This window comes from Anoplopoma fimbria, chromosome 3 (genome assembly GCF_027596085.1).
Source record: "Anoplopoma fimbria isolate UVic2021 breed Golden Eagle Sablefish chromosome 3, Afim_UVic_2022, whole genome shotgun sequence".
Taxonomy (NCBI): Eukaryota; Metazoa; Chordata; class Actinopteri; order Perciformes; family Anoplopomatidae; genus Anoplopoma; species Anoplopoma fimbria.
Window position 1 is genome coordinate 8,048,190 of NC_072451.1, and position 22,425 is coordinate 8,070,614.

At 39.6% G+C, this 22,425-nt stretch overlaps 1 protein-coding gene across 1 annotated transcript in view; it reads right to left on the reverse strand.

Annotated features, from left to right (window-relative positions):
- Nucleotides 1–21,844, reverse strand: part of LOC129089205 (phospholipid phosphatase-related protein type 4-like) — a 32,313-nt gene extending 10,469 nt beyond the window's left edge. Inside the window, exons 1-6 of the mRNA XM_054596590.1 lie at nucleotides 21,761–21,844; nucleotides 11,387–11,572; nucleotides 9,660–9,789; nucleotides 9,292–9,487; nucleotides 4,184–4,241; nucleotides 3,745–3,918 (exon numbers count right to left, since the gene is read on the reverse strand). Coding sequence (XP_054452565.1) covers nucleotides 3,745–3,918; nucleotides 4,184–4,241; nucleotides 9,292–9,487; nucleotides 9,660–9,789; nucleotides 11,387–11,572; nucleotides 21,761–21,844 — 828 coding nt within the window. The remainder of the gene's footprint in view (nucleotides 1–3,744; nucleotides 3,919–4,183; nucleotides 4,242–9,291; nucleotides 9,488–9,659; nucleotides 9,790–11,386; nucleotides 11,573–21,760) is intronic.
- Nucleotides 21,845–22,425: the final 581 nt, after the last annotated feature.

Sequence of the window (22,425 nt, forward strand, 5' to 3'; positions counted from 1 at the left end):
CTCTCAAAAATAAAAAGTTGAATTTACAAGCAATCAAATATACCCCTATTTAATGTAATATGCTCAGGGGGTTTGCTGCTACCTAGCTTGGTCTGGTATTCCCAGTGACTAATGGCGGGTTTTGCAAGATATAACCATGGTGACGGAAGCACATTCAGTTGCAGTAGAAAGTACCTTCTATGAACTTTGCAACTATTTTATTATAATTTTTTTTATTTTTGCCTTTGTTACTTGGGCCAGTTTGGCCTTTTACAGAATTGCCCTCAGACTTTCTTCTCCTTAGGTTGAGGCATCAAACCTACTTGGTAAGGTTTAGGAAAAAAACATAGTTTGGGTTAAAATAAACCCTTTTTGGCAGAAAAGCCCTGAAGGTAAACTTCTCCTATGTATGCCGAGTGACTGCTCCGAGAAGAGAGGGAAGAGTGCCTGGATAGGAGCTAAGCTGACTCTGCAGCTGCCTAGGGCTGTTCCACTAACAAGCCTGATCATGGATGTTGTCCAATTACAGGGAAGTTGAATGGATGAAATAAGACACAGGCTTAACCCAGCGATGGGATATTGGAGACCGTTGTGCCCACATCCTGCAGAGACCCGGCTCTGTTAATGCTTTTCCACTGTACATCACAGCCCTACTAAACTCGACTCATTGTTTTTTGAGTTCCATTAACTTACATAACTGAGTCACTTCAATCACTTATATATTTCTAATACTTTTGCTACAGTTACATAAAGTTTTGAGATTCTAATGTGTAACTTCACCCCCAGGTCTGACCTAAAGTGTATCCACTGACACATCTGTAACAAGTGTCAGGTTTAATTTGAAAACATGGTGGAATTAGCAAGGAGTTAGCCACCTAACTAGCCAGCTGCTAAATGATTAAAGTTAAATAACTTAAATCTTCATCTACACACTCTTGTTACAGTGTACGAAAGCGTATGCTATCGCCAAATATACAGTCATTAGCATTTATTTACTAGATTTTGTGATGTGCTCATAGCTATTTACAGTTTAGAGAAAGGTGAGATCATGCTGTGATAGTAATGCTACACATTAAAGGGATGAGAGGGCGTTAAAATTACGTTATTGTAAAACGTAGACTAGTCCTAAACAGTCCACTGGCTCAGAATTTACCTTACAAGATTAGGGTTTGATTTAAAAAAGGACATGGCAATTTGAGCCATTTTCAACCATTACATAACTATTTTGATACATTTGGCGAGAAACATCATTATTAACCCTAGCATTGATGTGTTTCATCCCAGTACAGTATTTTTTCTAGTAGAGATCGGACATTTCGAGTTGTCTGGACCGCAGCATATTGTGATTGTGATCAATTGTGATACATTTATTTAAGTAAAGAATCTGCATACTCAATTACCCATTTCCCTTGCACCACACACCAAAGCACCACTACCTCGCAGGGACACAACCAACAAAACACAAAAAAACATCTGATGTTGGAAGATTTACATGTAGTCGTAAACATGCTGTGTAACTGGAATAAAAGAAAAACAGAGCAGTACTGATGCACTGTAGCACAGAAACAAGTAGAGGCTGCCAATAAGCTTCAATTTATCTACTTTTCTTTTCATGATGATAGATGATGAAATGCCAAACAAAGAACCCTAAAATAGAACAGTGAAGCCAGAACTGTGCAAAAGTATTGCCTGGAGAACAAATGTTAGTAATCATCATCTCTACAAGGTGTAGAGACAATAAAGGGAGGATAAACATCTTTCAACTTAAGTCAATCACAAACATACATTTTCTAGGTCAATAATTCTCTTTTTGCATAAAACAAGGGACCTCCACTGGTAAAATGTATTTAGTTAACTGTGTTAAATGACTGATGAGTTGATGTTCCGGAGCAAAACCTCACATATCCATAGCCAACGTTTCTCCCTGCAGGAGAAGGCAGAACAACAAAGATGTAGGCAGCTGAACAGGCTTGTGTTGGTGTGTCTCAGTGTGTGTGTGTGTGTGTGTGTGTGTGTGTGTGTGTGTGTGTGTGTGTGTGTGTGTGTGTGTGTGTGTGTGTGTGTGTGTGCTCACAAGTGTAACTGCTTCAGTACCGCTCATGTCTGTTTGAGTGTATGCTGGACATGTTTATCCAAGTGTGTGTGGGCTGGAGGGTGAAGCTGTGTGGGAGGTATCAAATACACTCTGCAGAAATCCACTGGTTTCTACACAAGAGTTGAACAGCCATGTCTACTTTCAGCCCATGAAACTGTAGCTAATAATGCAATGAACCAATGCCAGTACATGACTTCTGCATAATATGCTGGCTGTAGGAACTTGCTATCTTTTTCAAATACAAACTAGCAAAAAATTTGCCAAAAATACATAATGGATTAAATATACTCCTCTTGGCTGATAGGCGTCCAGTAAAATAGTATACTTTCCCACCTCAAACATATTTCCAGTTTACAGGGCTCCTACACATTTCCATTTATAAATTCCATACTTTTCAAGACTAAAATCTTCAAAATTCTCTATATTTGACTTTGTGACTCTGGGTGCGAATGATGATGTGACAAGACCACTATGTTTTTGCCATGGGTATGGCTTACAATTGTGGCCTCCCTCATGGTGGAGATGTCGAACGATTTTACTCTAAGTTTGCTTCTAGCTTTCCTTTCCCATCAGGAATCGTTGGCCAATCAGGCTTCATAGGATTGTAAAGCCAGCCCTCAGAAAACTTGCTCTTAGCCATTGTGGCCGTTCAGTCCACACTCCTACACAGAGTTGGACGACGTTCCAGTGTCAAACATTTTGCACTTGGGGCAGAGCTGTTTTGCAGGCTGTGACATACAGGGGAAGAAGCAGCTCTCCATTTAGTGCTTTTGATGACATCAAGCTCGGTGTGGCCCGCGCTCTTTCATTCAGTAGTTAACATTTTAAGACCTAAACTTAAAACCATCGTCATATATAAGTACATATATACAGGGCTGACCTGCTGGTGGGATAGTCGATATCCTTTTATCCGACCAAAGTCAATGTTTATGTCTTGTCTCTCAGAACTCATTCCAGACAATTGTATGCATAATAACAGATTATGCAAATAATGATTTGAGTTGGCGTTAAGCGGCTCCGGATTTGTTGATTAACGCACATTTTTGGGGGTTAGGTGGTGAGTAACAGGTGGGGTGGGTGCAGATATTAGAAACACCTGACCCGCGCATCACTGCTTGATCTGCTTTGAGTGTGAAGATGTTGTTACTAATAAATAGCCTAATATTTTTTAATAAGATAACTGTGGGAGCTACAACAGCATCAGTGGCTCGTTCATTCGGAAACAATATTGGCAGGTGAGCACTAGTCTGCTTTGAGTTGGTTATCATTTTAGTAAAAGAATAATGAGGTTAAAAACTATAAAACAGTATTAAAAAATAAAACATTTAGGCTTCAAGGTAGAGTGCATGGTGCACTGTGGCCATTTAGTTTATTTTGTGAACTAAATGCCCCCCCCCCTTGTTACATTGGAATGAGCTGTGTATGTCTATATACAGAGCAGGTGCTCCTCACAGAACCATGTTTCTACAGTAGCCAATAACAGACAAACAAAACACGCTTTCACGGCAGCCGACGTAGTTCTCCTACACGTTTGGTGCACAGAAGAAGTTTAAGTTGGTTGCAATCTGCAACCTCACTGCTAGATGCCCACAATTACTACCCACACTTGAAGCTACACAGGAAACTTGTATCTATATATCAAAATGCCTGTGACTGGTTAACAGCGTTACCAGATAAACAGCAATGGCAGATCCCAGTAACCATCCACAGTAGACGTCAACTGGATGGTTTCTGAACTGGATGATCCTAGTCAGCCCGGCCAGGATGGCCAGCATGACAAAAGAGAACACCAGGAGAGGCTTCAGCAGCTTGGCAGAGTCTGTCAGCACTGTGTTGAAGTACATCTGAAACACAAATATTTCACATGAGCCAATCATGATCTTTTAAATGTTGATATAAAAACAGATAATCCCAAACCTGTGATAGTCAACTCTGTTAAGTGAGACTGGGTTCAATTCACACTTCTGATTAAATAACATCTATTTAAATATCGAAACATTTGGAAATGACCCACAAGAGATACATTTTATATATTTCTATGGCTAGATTTTAGGTGGCATCGTCAGCTACAAGTCTCTGTCTACATAGGAGAGTGTATGAACTACTTACTGAGATGTAGACAGCAGCAAAGGCAGCTAGAGTTGCATGCTGGGAGGGGAAAGACTTCCTATAAAGAACAAAAGAAAGACAGAGTGTTCCTTCTAAAAAATAAGCATGTACAGTACAGACAGCTGAGGACAATGCTGAATATTCATTTGCAACAGGGCAGTGACTTTCAAAGAAACTTGGAAGTGTGTGTGTGTTTATCTGTGTGTGTGTGTGTGTGTGTGTGTGTGTGTGTGTGTGTGTGTGTGTGTGTGTGTGTGTGTGTGTGTGTGTGTGTGTGTGTGTGTGTGTGTGTGTGTGTGATTGTAGCTCTGCAGGTGTTTGATAAATGCAGTGTGCGAAGGACAAAAGGAGGGCAACAACTTTAGACCGCTGATGTGTGATTCTTTGTTGCCTAATAATTACAAACATATATCCTGGTAATAAACAAAAATTTTATCATGCAACTATTTATACAGATGCAGTTTGTGTTATAAATTGTTTCTAATTATTTATTATTATAAAGCATTAACTTATCCTTTTGCATTGACACTATTGGTAGTCTTGAATTTTTTAAGAAGTCTACATAAATACGCAGCTCCCCAAATATGTTACCAATGCATAGATGTCCAGTAATGTATATGTACTCAGGCTACAGCAGCAGTAACGTGTAAGGTTGTAAGAAATGATTGATAGACTTGAGTATTGCCGTATGATGTTTTGTGATACAGTATGATTTTTAACTAATAGTTTACATGCATTGGTGGCAGACAGAGGTTCATTTTGTGTTGTGATGTTACACTGACTGTAGTAAATGTATGGAGATCCAACTGTTATGATTGCATAAAAAAGAAAAAATGATTTTCAAAGAATCACAACATATTGCCTTGCTTACAGCACATAGATCAAGGTTGTAGTGCTTACAATTTAATTAAATGGGGTTTTTTTTTAATGGCCATTGTTTTGTTCACTAAGTCATATCTATCTACATTTGCACAATAATGTCATAACTGAAAACTTGCAAAGCAATGGTCTGTTTAATCTGTTTACACATTTGCATGAACACATTTCCGAATAAAAATACTGTTTACAGAAAAAACAATGTTTTATTATGCAGCGGACATGGTGTTTTGAAATTTAATTGAAAAAATAGGAGCTTTGAAGGAGCTCAGGGAGCAACCTGAGAATGCCTGTTATGCTTTGGATCATTTTCCTGTGCAAACTAAGAATCTGTGTGTAACAGCTCACCAGTCTGGTGTTCAGAGAGGCGAAGAACATTCTGTATCGTTTTTTGCTAAAGCCTGCTGCAGGTCAGAAGGTTTGATGAAGGCGCTAGTATGCAGTATTTTGGTAAAATGTTACATTTCTGAGAATTTAGAGAGGTCTGTGTGTGCCAACTAATGCAACAAAATTGCTCTGAGCACTTCACAATAACAGATCAATTAGTAGCTATTAACACAAGCAACAATGGGTGAGAAAGCTGCCCAGTGCTGCTTGATGCACAAACTCAGCTGTGGTACTGATTTGCAAGTAGGTCATCTGAAGCCAAAAAATAAGCCATCATGCAAAAAAAAACTAATTAGAGCTTACTCTGCCCTGTGTTGTCACATTGTTGTCAGTTGGCAATAACGAAATTTGGATTGTGAAGCTTAAACTAGAAGAAAATGGCAACAACTTCAGTCTCACATTCAGCAAATGATGGTAGATAAACTAGATATTCTGTATCAAGAACTGACTAAAATACATGCACAGAGCTATTATCACTTCCTTGTTTATCAGAATATTTTCAGATTATCTCTTCAGCCATGAGAAACCCAAGATGTTGTTACACCTCAGCATATCTCAGGCAAAATCAACTCTAAAAAGTTTTTGTTCTAAAACAAAATCTATCTCCATACACGCGAGCATTCTAAACGCATATCACATGACCATTCACGTACAGTGGGCATGCTCTCGCTGATGTAAATAGGAAGCTCATGTCAATGCTGTTGCTGCTTAGTTACTGAAAATACAACAGAGTGTAACCGTACTTTCTATAATAAAAGGTTTTGTTTGTAACTTTAGATCCTCTAACTCAGACAAATGTTGTGAAAATAACAAGTTTTATTTTTCAAATGTAGTTACAGGGCTGCCTATGGGTCTTGCACTTTCGTTCTCTCTCACACACATCAAATTTACTTAAATAAATCAACATTAACGAATCAAAGTTTATCTAGATTATGGGTCATAAACTTGGTCAATTCACGTCTCACTCGTTTCCTCGGTTTCGTTGTTGTCTCACTTGTAGCTCTGCTGGTTGCTGGAAGTCCCTGTCCAACTGGAGAGCAGTTATGCTTTTGCTCATTTACAGTTTCTTTGTGAACTTCACATTCGTTGTAAAGAACAAAATAAACATTGATAAGAAGGAGGAAAGTCCTCAGTTTTATGTCTATCGCCCTCCTCAAAGCTGTGCCTTCAAACGTCCACTCAGCACAAAAGGATATTATATGATACCCAGCTGGCTACTTGATCTATCTGAGCTCTCAAGCTCTGGAGAAAATGATCACAAGCATACATCTAATCTATCACTGATAAGAAGAAGATCTGAGGAGGTGGCACTGTCTCCTCGCCTGTGTGGGTTTCCTCTATATGCTTTGATTTCTTCCCATAGTCCAAAGACATGCAGGTTAGTTGAATGGGGGACTCTTAATTGCCCCGTATTGTGAATGTTAGTGTTTATGGTTGTCTGTCTGTATGTGTCAGCCCTGTGATAGATGGTAATCTACTCACTGTAGCCTGATGTGAGCTGGAAGAGAAAATGTGGATAGATAATGGATGGGGAATCTGGGGGGGGAAGTACAAAGACCAGTCTCTTCAATACCCTGCATTAATTAACATTTAAACAACAAGCACAGTTGAGCTGATTAGCTCAGTGAATGACAGTGATGCAGTTAACATCAGTATAGTTTTGTCATTCATGCAGCGTTGTATAGGCTATATTTATTGTATTGTTGGTGATGGCAGGATAACATAAAGTCTGCCATACAATAAGAGCAGGTCTGTGCTGAGTAAACAGTAAGCTTTGCTAAAGTGAAGCTAGGGTCCCTGCATTCTTAGTGTATGCATGTAGTGAGGAGGAGAACAGAAGCCATGGGCTGCTAAGCTGCAGCTAAAGCTGACGATGGAGTGGGCAGGGAAACTGTGGTGTCCACAGTTGAGGTGGCATCTGCAGACTAGTGAGAGCTGTAAAATGAGACAGGCCTGCAGCTTTAACATGCAATGTAAATGACAGCAACGGAGCAAGCAGCAAAACAATGCTGTCCCTTAACCACAGTGTTTCCAAAATTCACCTTATGCTTCAAGCATCGCTTGAGAGACTGCTTAATGGGTAACAGCAGCTAGCAACAGCTACTAGTGTTTAAATATGCATGTAGAGCGAGGTGCAGCCACTGGGTAACATACAGCGTCTGTCGCTGGACAACAATAGTTGGACTGATGTTTTTTCTTCCTGCGAAACTGACTAAAATTCCAGCTAAAATATTTCTTAAAATAAACTTGTTAGGAGCCAGGTTTGGTTTTGTGTTTTGCTCAGTCTTAGGGGTCTGCTGGACTAACTTTCACTTCTTAGAGACTTAGAAAGCTCATGTTAAGTGCTAAAGAAAGACCAAAAACATACATGTCCTTAGAAATAAGGGCAGCAGAAGGGTTCTTCCTGAACGATCCTACACAGAACCATTTACTATATACCAAAGACTATAGCTTCCATTAAGATTCCTTTTGATCAAAAGAACGATTTATGTTGGTGTTAAAGGATCCTCATAGCCAACACCCCCAAAAAGACTGTGATTGTGAACCGTGATAGGGTTGTGCTGCACCACACCAGCCCTATACCTTCAGGAAGCCCTTATGTTTTGCCAGTTACACTCTTTAGGTTACATCTTCTTGCTTCTTCACAGTACATTTTGTTTGTACTAAACAAAGTATAAACAAAGATTTATGAGGAACCCTGTGGGGTTCTGGATTAAACCCTTGGTTGATAAAAGGGTAGATTCTTGTTAACAGCCTTAAAAGGTGGAAAGGTGGGACCTTTATAAAAGGTTCGACCAATATCCAAAAAAGGGTTCTATAGGGTTCAAGTTAGCACCTATATTGTGCATTGAGTGTATCCTTTAAATAATAAAAAAACAAACCTTATCTCTTTCAGTATATCCTAACTGAGCCAGTTAGGAGCTCCTTTCAGTTGAGATGGGTAGATTAATGGTTTTACTGGTCCCATATGATTTTGTGCCAACCGGCTGAACTTGCATTTGTCAATAAGAAACAGTAGCCTACATGTGCAACCTGTTCTGATCTTTGCTTGACTCACATTAATACATTCGTAAAATGCAAATAGATAAAGTGATTATCATAATATTATGTCCTATATATTGAAGATGATATTATATTATATGGGTTGCCGCCAGCCAGTGAATTGCAAGCCCAGCGGCCGGTAAGGTTAGTATGTGAGTATGAAGTTAGTCGTATCTGTCTACGTAGCGGTGCAGGTTGTCGGTGAACAAATGCTACAACCCCTCAAGACCCAAGCCAAGTTCCAGTATCTTTTTTGCAACTTGTAAAGTGAGAAGGGTTTTTAGCAACAACAACGGTCCAGGCTCACTTAACGTGGGCTGATCTCAAGGTGGACCAGCTATTCTCATTTTAATGACTAGTCGCACCTCTGAATTTGGTGGACCAGCCAATGAGTGAAACACCTGTGGGGATGTACGATGGTTGTAGGTGCTTTAAGTGATCTTTAAAATGTCATGAATGTTTTTTATTATTTAATTTATAATCGTGTCACAGTAAAGCAGCCTTGTTGTCACCACCCCATGTTGTAGCACATGACCTTGGCAGTGATGATGTACAGTGTCCTACTATTTAGCTCATATTTTCTATGTTTGAATACTTGTCCGGGGAGCAGATCTGTAACCATAACAACAGAGAAAAAGAGTCTGGGACTGCCAGCTACAAGAAGATTATAGCCTGTTCATGTGTGAGTGTGCTAAAACTAAACATTGAAAATGACCCACTCACCCACACACATCCTCTGACACACTCGCTAGCTCACTCACACACTCTCCCACAGTCAGTTGCTTAGTAAAACAAAGCCTTACCTCCCAGCATTGATGAGCCCGGCGTCTTGTCCAGAGCAGATATCCTCCAGAATAAAAGCTTCATCACAGGTGGACATGTTAATGTGTGTAAGGTTGGGTTTACACACATCCAACCAATAGGGTGTGTGTTGACCAGTGGACAGCTGGAGAATATCAGTTATCAGTGCTGTCACACACAGGCCAAAGATATGGACACCTGTGGAAAGCAACAGCAAACACAGGATTAGTAGAACATGTAACTTTTTCACATTTTTATGTTACTGTTCGAGCTGTTGCCTGTTGTCATTTGATTTTTTTCTGTTTTTCTGGTTCAGTTACTGAAAACAAACATATAATCAGTTGTGTGTGTAAAGCATGTGTCCTCCCACCTATGAAGCGTACAGCCCTGCGGATGTAGGAGTTGAAATTACAGCCTGCAGCGTTGATGTTGGCCTCTGTCTGTGTGGCTGATGACCTCCTGGATAGATAGCAGTACAGAATGGCCTCTCCTATAAGAATCTACACACAGACAAAGACAAAGAAAAGATTGTTGGCAATGCAAATACTATATCACCAAATACATTAAATATTACTGGGCCATGTATTATTGCTAGTATCCCACTGTAAAGACTGATAACCATGGCAGGTGGTACACAGCAAGCTGTATTTCAGCCCAATTTTTACATAAAAATAAAAACAATCAGTATAGTATTGTGTCGTACCGCAATATATCGTCATACGTATTTTATCGTGAGATGCTTGCCATTTCACAGCCGTCTCATCATCCCTGCACACAGATCTAATTTTTCATCAGAGGCTATTTTTAGTCTTTCAGTAGAGTAGTAAAGCTCCAGTTACAAATAAGTCACATGCTTCAGGTAAGAGATGAGTTATTCCTTAAGTCTGTTTTCTTTGCTATTTGTTTTTTTCCTGATATTTTCACCTCTTTTTGGAATTCCAGTGATTCCATTCAGGTTTCATTATGTGCAAATTGAAAATGTGCATAAAAACAGGTGAATTGACAAACAGTCAACTGGGCAAAAAGACATTCATGGTCTTGCAGAAGAATGAAAACTCTTCACACAAGGTCAATCACTTTTTAAAGGTGTGATCAGATTATCAGTTTTGGAAAGGGGGGGCAGATACAGAGTTGTCAATTGACACAGCAAGCAGCAGCTACAACACTGCACAGTGGAAAGGATCGCAACTTGCCCACTGTTACAAAGCCCAAAAGCAGCAGAAGCGGCTAAAGATTTGGACAAACAGCTGGGTCATTGCTCTATGGTGCTGAGAAGGAAACAAGCAATCAACAGAGCTGTTTTACATGTACTGTGAATTCACATTAAAAGGATGCCAGGCAAATTTATCAGCCAATATTATTTCAGGTGTTGGCTGATAGGCGACATGAAATTATGGTTTAGAAATGCCAAAGATATGTTTGAGGTCATTTATCAACAGTGTATCAATTGCATAGCCTGTCTACCAGTGGTCACTGACAAGTTCACTTATCAATAATTTAAACCGTTACAAAGTCAATGTAAAGCTTCAAAAATGCTAAATGTTATATTTTTACTTTGTTACTGTCAAATATATTGTTATTTGCGGAAAATACGCCATTGAAGTTGACTTGAAACTAGCGATTGAGGTCATACACTCATGTTTAAGTTGGGTCATTTTCTCATAGAATCTGACTATATTTTGCAACCAGAGAAGTCTCCTCCTGCTGGCCAGTACAGAGAATGCAAGTTTAAGACACTTCGGTATAGGCCTTACTTTTCAGCAAATGAAAATTGCCTGTGTGGATACAGAACAATATTTGGCTAATTCACTAATGCCAGCTGTGTACAGATATAATGCTGGTCGAAAAAAAACAATCTTGGTTGGGCAGTACTAGCAGTTAGCAGTTATTTAACTTTTTTTTTTTTTTATTCACAAACGGTTGGTTGTATACTAGTCTTGCAATCTCTGTGATGTCATCAAAATTATTTATAAAGTATTTCATGTTTGTCTTTATCTTTTACCTACCACAACAGAACCTCCCTACATGTAGAATCACCGACCCTGTTAGCCACATGTAGATGTTAATGTGAGGTCCAGTGTGGGGGTGTTTACTTACAGTTGCGGTGGGAGCGGCAAAGGCCAAGCTGAAGAGCAGAGGCAGTGTGCAGACTTCCTGTCTGGGCAGGATGTAGGGCAGAGACAGACTGCGGTCATTGCAACTGTACCCAGAATTCACCGGCTGGAATATATCCGTCAGCTCCAGGAAATAAAGACTGACAACAGAGGAGGCCAGGATAGGGAGCTGCAGCAAAGACAAACAACAACACAAAATAATTAAGAAAAAAGTTTCAAAAATCTAGTCAAACTTTATTTATATAGAGTCAAATCTTAACCTTTTTTATTGCCAGTGTCATCCAATGTTTGTTCATGGGGGAATGTGTCTCTGTATATTATAGAGTACGGTCTAGACCAGCTCTACATGAAAAGTTTCTCATGGTAACTTATGTTATTATTTAACTCTATATAAATAAACTGAATTTAATTGTTTAATGAAGAAAGGAAACTAGTGGCTATTAAGGGAACTGTTCCCTGGAGCACTTCAATATTATACCATGACAATTTTGTTTATTTAAACACCATACACAGTACATCATATCAGAGGCTGAACAACACTGACTAGATAATAAAAAAAAATATCAACCTCTGTTAAACCCAGTTATTAGTGTGCACTCCGTGGATCTTTTTACGGTTTTGAGTGGCCAATTGGATCAGCACAAAAGAAAAAAGGGAGCAAATACAGATTTTAGTATTCGGGAACATGCAAAAATAGGTGGAGGTAAATGGTTTGTTGCTGTCAGATACTTTTTTACCAAAGCTTTGCACTGTAGTGTGTGAGTGACAACGGTCAGGAGGAATAACACTCCTCTCTTTGCTCTTATTAACAATATACTGTCATGTACTGTGGTAAGCCGTATACAGACACAAAGACACATAGCTGCAGATAGAAGATCATCAAAACCAAATAGAATGGAACAACTCTTTGCACAAGGCCAATCATTCACACAGCAAATATTCACACTGCAAACCGCCATTTTTATCTGTGTTTCAGGACATACTCAAAATAATGCCAAGCCTGGTGTGAAGCATTAGCATCAACTAAATGTGGGCCAATTGTGGCATAGGAAGAACGCTCCCAATCCTTTCCAAGAAATGTAGATAAAGGGACCTCATTTACACAGGGTGTGAGTTTAAAATATATTTTTGAAAAGAAAAGCTGCTTTGTAATTAACAGTGCCGGTAGATAGGGATTAAGCTTCCCACTCTATTGGCTTTGTTGGGGTTGAAAAAATACTTGGCAGGTGATTGGATGATATATCTGTCCATCATTGTCTGTCTTCATCTTACCAATGGGGAAACCAATCAATGGACTATAGGTTTGTTAATAGGTAGAAGAGCAAAAAAATATTTCACATCATGAAAAGCCTTCAGTGCCGTTCTTTGAGCTTCGTTAAATGAAGAGAATACTCTGCAGCATTTCCATTTCCACTGATCTCTTTAGTAGCCGCCAAATGATCAACTCCATGATCTGCCTTATTGCCTGAGGACAGGATTCCTCCTGTTGTGCATCCTGTTACATTGGTAAATGCCACTCTTACAAACCATTACTGTTTGTGCATATTTCTGGATTAAGGAGGATCCATAAAGTTTGGGATTTTATTTGATGAATGGATGTTAAATGGCTGGAGAGAGTGACAAATTGTTGAGTAACTTTAAGTAACCAGTTAAATAACCTATTTCCTTCCCTGTTTGCCTGTCTTGTATCATGGACCAGGTGTTGCCTTTTAAGTTTTTGAAGGATAGCTTCTGAGGGGAGAACTAAACTGGAAATGGGTCAGACAGGACCTGACACGAATACCTCTTGTAAGCTTGCTGTAAAATCAGCTGTTCCCCGAGACGGTTAAGTGTTAGCCCACACGTGTTAAACTATCAAAATAATAAATATCTAAAATGTAATTTAAAGTCTGCTGTGCATTTATTGGCTGGGGAACACTCAATGGTAAATGTTGACATTATGATGGCGCTGAATAAAAAATTGGTAGGTCATTAAAGCTACCACAAATTGTTGTGCGGAACAAGCACATCCAAAACAAATGTCATGGCAATCCATTTAATACATGTCAGATATTTACTCATGATAAAGGAGAGACCATCAAAGTGGTATGATTTATCCTCCTGGGAACATAAATGTACAACATTTTACTGCAATCCATCCAATAGTTGAGATATTTGAATCTGGACCAAAGTGATGGACCCAACAGACACGGAGCAATGAGCGTGACGAGAAAGATACAAGTTTTAGAATCACAAGGAGGCACAATGAATGTCTGCCACCATCTTCAACCAATCACATACTGTATGCCATTGTGCTACCAATCTTGATAGTCATTAGTTCAGTGCAGTGCATTACAATTGTTCACTTATTCTCAAAATCCTAGTTTTTAATCTAGAATTAGAATAATATGCTGACACATCGGTACAGATTTTTTTTTTGTAAAGTGTTAACTCCCACTCTAATACATTATATTGATGATTCCCTGCCTGCAGGAATCATCTCTGTATTTATTCCAAGTGAGAAATGAAACAAATCATTTACGTGTAGGAGGGTTTACAAAAACAATTTCATGGGTGTCAGTCAATAGTACCTGCTACCTGCCCTGAGGAGCAGCTCAACCACCTACGAGATGTTCAATACTCTGGCTGTGAAAAGTCTGGGGGAGAACTTGGTACTTATCATTTCTTCATGGAAATATAACACTTTTAAAAATCTGTATCTATATAGCATTTCACATAGTTATCATTTGGAACTACCTTTTTAGAAAGAGCAGGGAAAGATAAACCCTTTCTGAAAAAAAAAGACATTAAAAACTGAAACCTCATGGGAAGCTACCCTGGAAGTGGGGCAGCAGATGTGTGCACCAACAACAAGCCAACAGAAAAGCATGCATTAATACAGCAGACTTGCCTGTGCTTATCAGGTTGCTCTATGTTATCAATATGTTGATCAAAACATCAATAATGGAATCTGTAACACTGAATCCTCAAGCTGAACTAATAATACTGAATCATCATTGTCACTGACCAAACAATCCTCACAGCTGACACTGTCAGTATGTTATATACTGTTTGAAATAAGAGCACAACATAATGGCCAATTATCACATATATATCTGTAACCTGTCAGCCGATAGGTTTGATGTCAGTTGTTAAGCGAATTTCAAAGCAAACTTTTGAAATGTTGCCAGAAACGTTACTGGAATTCCAGGAAGACCCGACAGCAGAAACAGCTGGTCGCTCATGTGAGTTAAATGTTTGCTATATCAGAATTTATGAGGCAAAGATGTGTCCACATCCCGTTTAGCACATGAACTCTTTTTAGACAAAGACAAAAAATATCTCAAGTGAGCATAAGATCCTTTTTGTGCAACTGAGGATATTTTATTGATTTATTTTGCCGTTTCCTTACATTGGTCAAATGCAATACTTTAAAATGTTCCATAAAAATATGTGAATGGAAACAAGGCTTGTGTGTCCATTACATAGTGTGTCCTTGAGAGAACGTAGTAAAGTTTATTTTCCGACTCTAAAATGTCTTGATGACTACATATCTTGGTCACAAATCAAATTGAAGTGAGCTTTAAAAAAATATGTATATACTATTATTATGTTTTTGTGTATATTTAAAATATACAGTATATAAATGACTTTGGGATTTAGTTTTACTGTCAAAAATGTATATTGGTACCTGCTTCAAATTTTTAACTAAAGCCTGTTGGTCTGGCTTTAGTTAAAAGCTCCACAAAAGACTGAAAAACATTCACAGAAACAGTCATGGCAGATGGATGATTGTTGAACAATTGACAGATGTTGTTCAGCATAAAAGTTTGATTGTTGTATTGTTGAGTTTTTCTCTAAATAAAAACAAGGAGATAAGATGTTGCATTCAAGTTGTTGCACACAGTCGTACACGCATAATGTGATGGAAGAAGCTGTGTGGAGAATGAAACCCTTTCTAACTTCTCCTCAACATCTTCTCTGTTCTGCCTTTACAGAAAGTTGCAAAACTTGTCAGAAAAGGTATTTCAGAAGCTGTAAGACCCATCAAGGACTTTGTTTGAAGCATACTGAGACCTTCTGTGATTTGGTTTTTAGGAATAATAAAAAAAGGAAAATAATGTGTTCAGGCTGGTTTAGTGGATGGCGCTAATCAAGGTAAAACGTGTAATAGTGATGCCTTAACCCTAACCTGGAGAGGTTGGAAGGAGATATATTCGTTTCTGAATTGTTATGTTTCTACATTAAAAACCTGTGGAGCTGACGTTGGCAGAGCACACAATAAGTAGCATTAGCATTTATTTTATACGCTAGCTACTGAAGGTATACTGAAAGTGTAAACATGCTGCTTCTGCCTTTTAATGCTTGTAACAGTGAGTAAAGATATACCCAGCTTTACAGGAACAGTGTTGCTCCTTCATTTCATTGTCTTCTGTCTCAATCGCCAGGTGATGGTTCTCTTTACACTGGGATCTTTAGCTTTAATCTTTATTTTTTTAACTTGTTTTTACTGCCGAATCTGTCATCCTGGATATATCCTTCACACATATTGTTATTGTAGACCCTTCTGTCTGCTTCTCTCTGAAATCGCATGGATGATTATCTTTCAGGGAGAACAGTAAGTGACAGTGTGGGCTCCATGGTAACTCTGACAGCTAGATGGAGTAGCAGCAGGGGGTGGGGCTTAGTGAAGGGCCAATTGTCATTAGCATATGAATTCTTGAGTTATGGCCAAAAACCTGTTTTGTAATGTCAGAATGACCTTTAACCTTTGACCGCCAAATTCAAATTAGTTCATCCTTCAGTCCATTTGGACAAGAGGGGCTAACTTAAAGAAATTCTCTCCAGGCGATCCCGGGATATCCTGTTCATGATAATGGACCAGACGGATGGACGGATAACCCGAAAACCTAATGCCTCCAGCCACGGCTGTCACTGGCGCAATTATAAACCTCCGGGATGTAAATCCTCCAGCGCGTACAATGTCATGCATATCTGATGAAGTGAGTACAATAATGATCATCTTTGAGACATATCAACCAAAGCCTTAGTAGCCACTGTGCAGACAGAGCAAACCAGGCTGCAGTAGGGATGTTTTTCTCCTCTAATGTCTCTAGCCCTGAACACACAGATGTAAAAATACACCCCATTCAGAGGGCCATGTTGCCTAGCAGCCAGTTGGTGGGTAGGATGGTGTGACAGTGTGTGAGATAGAAAATGTAGGAAAAACAGAGCAGCTCTGTCAGGGAGAGAAAGGAGAAACTCACAGTAATTATGATGGATTCAGATTGTTTTTTAAACCCAAAGCTACATTTTTTTTTATTCCTATCACCAAACATTCATATATTCTGATGTGCAATTTTGTGATCTTGCCAGACTTCACAAAATTGTTAATTCTGCTAAAAGAGGCCAAGTTGAAACCATCCTTGGTCAAGCGCTCTGTTTACAGTTAACACGGGAACATTTCAAGAGTAGCGTAAAATCTGCAAAAACTACGTGCCAACAGGCTTTTTCCTCATTAGTCATTCATCCATTATTCAGTGTATCGAACACTTCATATACAGGATTGCCTATAGCTTGTTTGGTCCACGGTTTGGTTATATACTCCAGTCAGAGATTGGTTTGGCAACTGGCCACAGTGGGCAGTAAGCAGGGAAGCACTCCATACCAACACATCAGAATGACTCTGTAACGATACATGAGCATGTCCGATGTACATCCCACATCCTGGATAAGGAGTTTTAACTATATGCTTCTACATCTTTTTGTCAAAACATAATTTATCAACTAATTCTGGACGCCACTGGCCGTCTGGCCAACAGAACAAGATGTCAACCTGTTTTGTACATCTACACAAGTCGCTGCTCGGTGGTCACATGACATGTCAACCTTTACCCATTCACACTGGACCGGAGGAGACGGGTATTGCACCGCCGATTTGCCAACCGCCAAGTGGTTTGCACGCTGGCCAAGTTGTGTGGAGAAGAATGTCAGTGTTCTTTCTACCCTCCATCCCACTGCACAATCTCACTTTGACCACTGGTTTTGGTTTTGCAGTCTTAACCACAAACAGCCAATGAACAAGTCCCTGACCTATATTGGCTTACATAAAGTGACAACTCTGTATGTGGCAGGAGAGTCAGATTTAAAAAAATGACTGACCCACGTATCACTATTGGCTTGGATCCTCAGCATTTATGGCATTTATTCACAGACAAGTTACTGCTAACCTCATACTCACCGTCAGTCACACACTCTCTCTCCCTCGCTCTCTCGACCGCACACTTGCCAACCTTATGCACACAACCTACACAATGAGTTATTCCCTAAAAACTTGTATAACACATTTTAGTTTAAAGTGGCCCTATTATGCTTTTCCACTTTTCCCCTCTCCTTTAGTGTGTTATATATATTTTTGTACATGTAAAAGGTCCGTAGAGTGTAAAACCTGAAGTCCACGCCTAAAAGGAGTTACCCTCCCCCTCAGAATCACTGCTCCTGAGCTGCCTGAAACGGCTCCATTGAATTCTCTCCTTCACTTCCTTAACTTTATTAGGTCACAATTTAACGGAAGTGACATAAAACTCCTTTTGGCGGGTTTGGCCCTCAAACAACAAAAGAGAGAGACTGAGCTGAAGCTCCGGAGGAAGAGCTTTTGTTTTTTGCAGCCGTCATGCCGAGAGGACGCTGTGCTCTGCTCTGCGCTTGCAAAATGTTGACCAATCACAACAGAGCAGGCTAGTTGACCAATCAGGGCAGACTTTGCTTTCTGGAGGGAGGAGCAAGCACTACAACGGAGTGTTTCAGAGAGAGGGTGAGAAGAGGTGCTGCTGGACAGCCAGGATGAGAAAAACAAGGAGGATTATGAGCATTAACGCATGTAAACATGTTGTAACTGTAACTTGAGATAAAAATATGCACCCAGAAGATAGCATAATAGGGCCTGTTTAAAAAGCCTCTTAAAAATACATTTTAAAAACATTCCTGATGCTTAGGCCAATAGGCCTGAGCTTGCAATAACCTGGCGGGTACCCTGCTATTTTACTGATGTTGTTCGCATATATACAGTCTTTAGTCAGATATGTTTCCAAACACAAATCTTTTTTAACTCTCCAAAATGCCCTTGTCTATCCTTACTTGAACAGCTGTTCTGTGACAGTTTGTTATTTAGTTTGTCTAAAGCAGATTACCACTGACACACTGTGAGTATTCTGAAATACTGTTGGGATATGTATATCCCTCATATGTATTTCACTCTTGTAGACACTATATGAATATTTACTGTGCTGTGCGTCCCATGGGGACTTGATCTTCACTGGTGGTACTTTATGTCTTCCTGGCATGAAGCACAATGCACCTGATTTGACAACTTGTCTGTACTTTAGTGAAATCCAGTTTCCTTGTTACTCATTTTTACCAGACCTTTGATCTTGAATATTTTATGATTCTTAATAAACTCATCATTCCATTTGTTGGCCAATACTGTTTTCACAGTTTCACAATGAATGGGCAAGGGCCACCTGCTGTCTTTGGCCTTCATTGGAAGTGTGTTTCCGTCAATGCATAGCTGTGCACCTACACACAGTGAGGGCAGAAGAACCATACTCTACAAGTTATTGCTAAATCTACCTACTCTAATCTCATCACGTAGCCACATTGAGTGGGTTGTAGCTTAGAATAGGAAAGTCTTGGCATTTCAAACCGGTTTAAGATGAAGACAAACACCAGACCAGACCGATATTCAGAAATTTACTTCTAGTTGTCGCACTTGATTCAGCAGCCAGTCCATCAAAACCCGGAAGAGCAGTCTGCCACTAAAATGAGAATAGCTGGTCCACATTAAAGGTCAGCCCACCTTAAGCAAGCCTGAGCCGAATTAGTTTTTCTAACTTTGGGACTAACCCCTTCAGCTTGTGGAAAGCAAGTAAGAGTGCCAGACTTTGAAGCAAATTGTATGGATTGGCCAAAGTGTGGAATTCCAACTTCCTGGTCCTTGAACCATCAAGGTGGCAACAGCTTACTTAAAAGTGCTTTACCGCCGTCGCCACCAGGAATAGAGCAGGAGGTAAGAAGCATTGTAATTCCATCTAGAGAAAAACCATTACATGTCAATAAAACCACTCTGTTTTACTATTGTTTTCTAGCTTAATAGCTATATGCAATGTAATGGATTGTAGCCTATTCTATTCACTGGATTAGGTGAAAGCAAACATTCCAATTTCTCTGTACGCAGTATCTCAATTGAGATTTCACTAAATGCATTATATTCAAAACAATATAAATATCCATATCATAATATTACACAGACCAAGAAGATGTTCTACCAACAGATTGCCGATTATTGCAGAAGATTTGCCATATTTTGTTCAATAATTGTTCAAAATATTTGTTCACAAATGAACACTAAAATGTAATCGCCAGAGGTAAAAGCTAAGGTAAGACCATAGAAGCAAACTACACGAAAATCGCATGCCATCAGGTCACCATCACTAAGCTAAATGATGACGTTTTGTATTCTTATTTAGCCACTTGCTAACACCTTTATTATGACACGTAAAATCTTCAGAATTCACAAGTGATATTTATTGACATATGTGTTAACACAGCCTGTGTTAACCACAGACCTTAGATACTGTCTGTCACATACTGTCTGTTTTTGTGCCAGTGTACTGACCTGCCAGTACACTCAGTTGGTTGAACACTCTAACTTGACCCTCTAACTCTAACCCCCAAATTTAACACCTGATGATGCAAGCAGGGGCTGAGCAGCAGCAACAGGACTCAATACAGCCACAAGAACTTTGATCATTCATACCATTTAAATCTTTGAAACCAGAAATTCGGAAGTCAGACTCTGGCAAAACCTTACTAGTTGCTGATCAATGTGTAAGCATGTGTCAGTCCATGACAGGTACATCAAAATTAGGCTGCCACTAATTAAAATGGTCCTTTAAGTAACACAGAGCAATATTGATGGAACTTTCACTTTCTTTGACTAGGAAAATACTGCAACACCACAACAACTATCTGGACTGGGGCCCTCAGTCATCAGGGCCTGTCAGAGACTACGCAGTGACACTCAGTCTTCTGTTTCAATATGATACTCAAAATGTAGGTTATCTCCAAACAAAAGTCATCATTGAAGGCCAAGACCAAAACTATTACCATCACCGCTACTACTACTACTACTACTACTACTACTACTACTACTACTACTACTAATAGGCTAGTTATAATGTTAATATAATTTCAAATGTAAAAGAAGTGAACATTGTGGAGCCTTCAGGACGGCTGCTCTACAGTGTGGGGGCGTAGGAACTAAATGCACCATCACTGTAGGCTTTAGTCCTGGGGCGAGGAACAATGACTGTGACAGAGACAGCGGAACACAGTGATGTGACGGGGACGGGCATTTCATCCTACTGATGATTGAATAGTGTCTTTTGGTGTTGGTGTAGCATGATATGGAAGTAAATGTTCCTGTTTGGATAGTGGATGAGATTCACAGTCACCTATAAACAATGTGGCTCTCTTCAGTCTTTTCTTATCAAGGCGTTTTGACGGATGATACACAAATGATGAGCATTCTTGCATGTATCAAGATATATATACGTCTACGAATCCAGCCTCACAAAACAGCTGTAACGTAAACACAAGGAATCATGACATCCAGTGGAGACTGCAGTGTCACTGGCTGCAAAAAAAAAAGAGCAGGGTAAACAGGGACGAGGTGAATACAGATTCTCAGTGTCACTGCTATCAACTGCATGGGTTTCATACCAGGATTACCGACTGTCTGGCTCATTGGTATGTGGCATCTCAATAGCATAAAGCAAGCTGTTCAAAGATCAAGAATGATGTTCATATTTATTAGCAGCATAACCTGATTGTGGAATTCAGTGTGGTTGCTCGCTTCCTTAGACCAGCTGACCAGTCAGTGAACCAATACAGCAGTGAACCAAATCAAACAGACAGCAGCCTGCCAATAGTCAGTTCCACTCGCACATCTGATCTGATAGATAGATGTATTGATTGACTAATAGATAGATAGATTTATTGATTGACTAATAGATAGATAGATAGATAGATAGATAGATAGACAGATGTATTGATTGACTAATAGATAGATAGATTTATTGATTGACTAATAGATAGATAGATAGATAGATAGATGTATTGATTGACTAATAGATATAGATAGATAGATTTATTGATTGACTAATAGATAGATAGATAGATAGATAGATAGATAGATAGATAGATAGATAGATAGATAGATAGATGTATTGATTGACTAATAGATAGATAGATAGATAGATAGATAGATAGATAGATAGATAGATAGATAGATAGATAGATAGATAGATAGATATTTCACCTCTACAAAATAAAAGCACGGCAGCAGAGTGACGCTGTCCTTGGTCTCATTCCCGCCTTTCAGTCGCTCCTTGGCACGAGACATCCCGGGTGTCCGGTGGTCTCTCCCGTTACCGGGAGACAGGGAGCTGTACTTGATTCCCGTCGTAATTTTGGCGAAATTCCGACGGACTCCGGTTCCCCCAAAGCCCTTAACGGCGGACCTCCATCGCCCGACGAGGTGAGCTGGAAGTGTCGATGCCTGCTAGTGGGGTTTATAATGCGGTATTTGGGATTCAAAAGATGATGCCAGCGCTGGACTGGCTCTTTCTCCCCCAAAACTGTTCTCCCTTTGGGCTGACACTAGACCTCATCCTGTAAACGTGTTCTCAGAGGAGAGGATTCCTCCAGTCATCCTCCTCCAGCTCAGCTCTGCTGCAGCCTGCAGGTGACCGTCGTCAAGTTATCCACAATAACGAGGATGCTTCCGTTCAGGATTTTCAAAATAAAGCCGTTTGACTCTTTCTCAGCACTGTTTTGTATTAATTTGATGATTCAACTGGGCATTCTCAACAACATTTTGGGAAAATGTAGTCATTTTTTTTACTAGTATTTACAGAGGAATTTTGGTTTTAATTTGATGGGAGAATTATATTTCAAAGATAATACACACATCTGGTCCTTGGT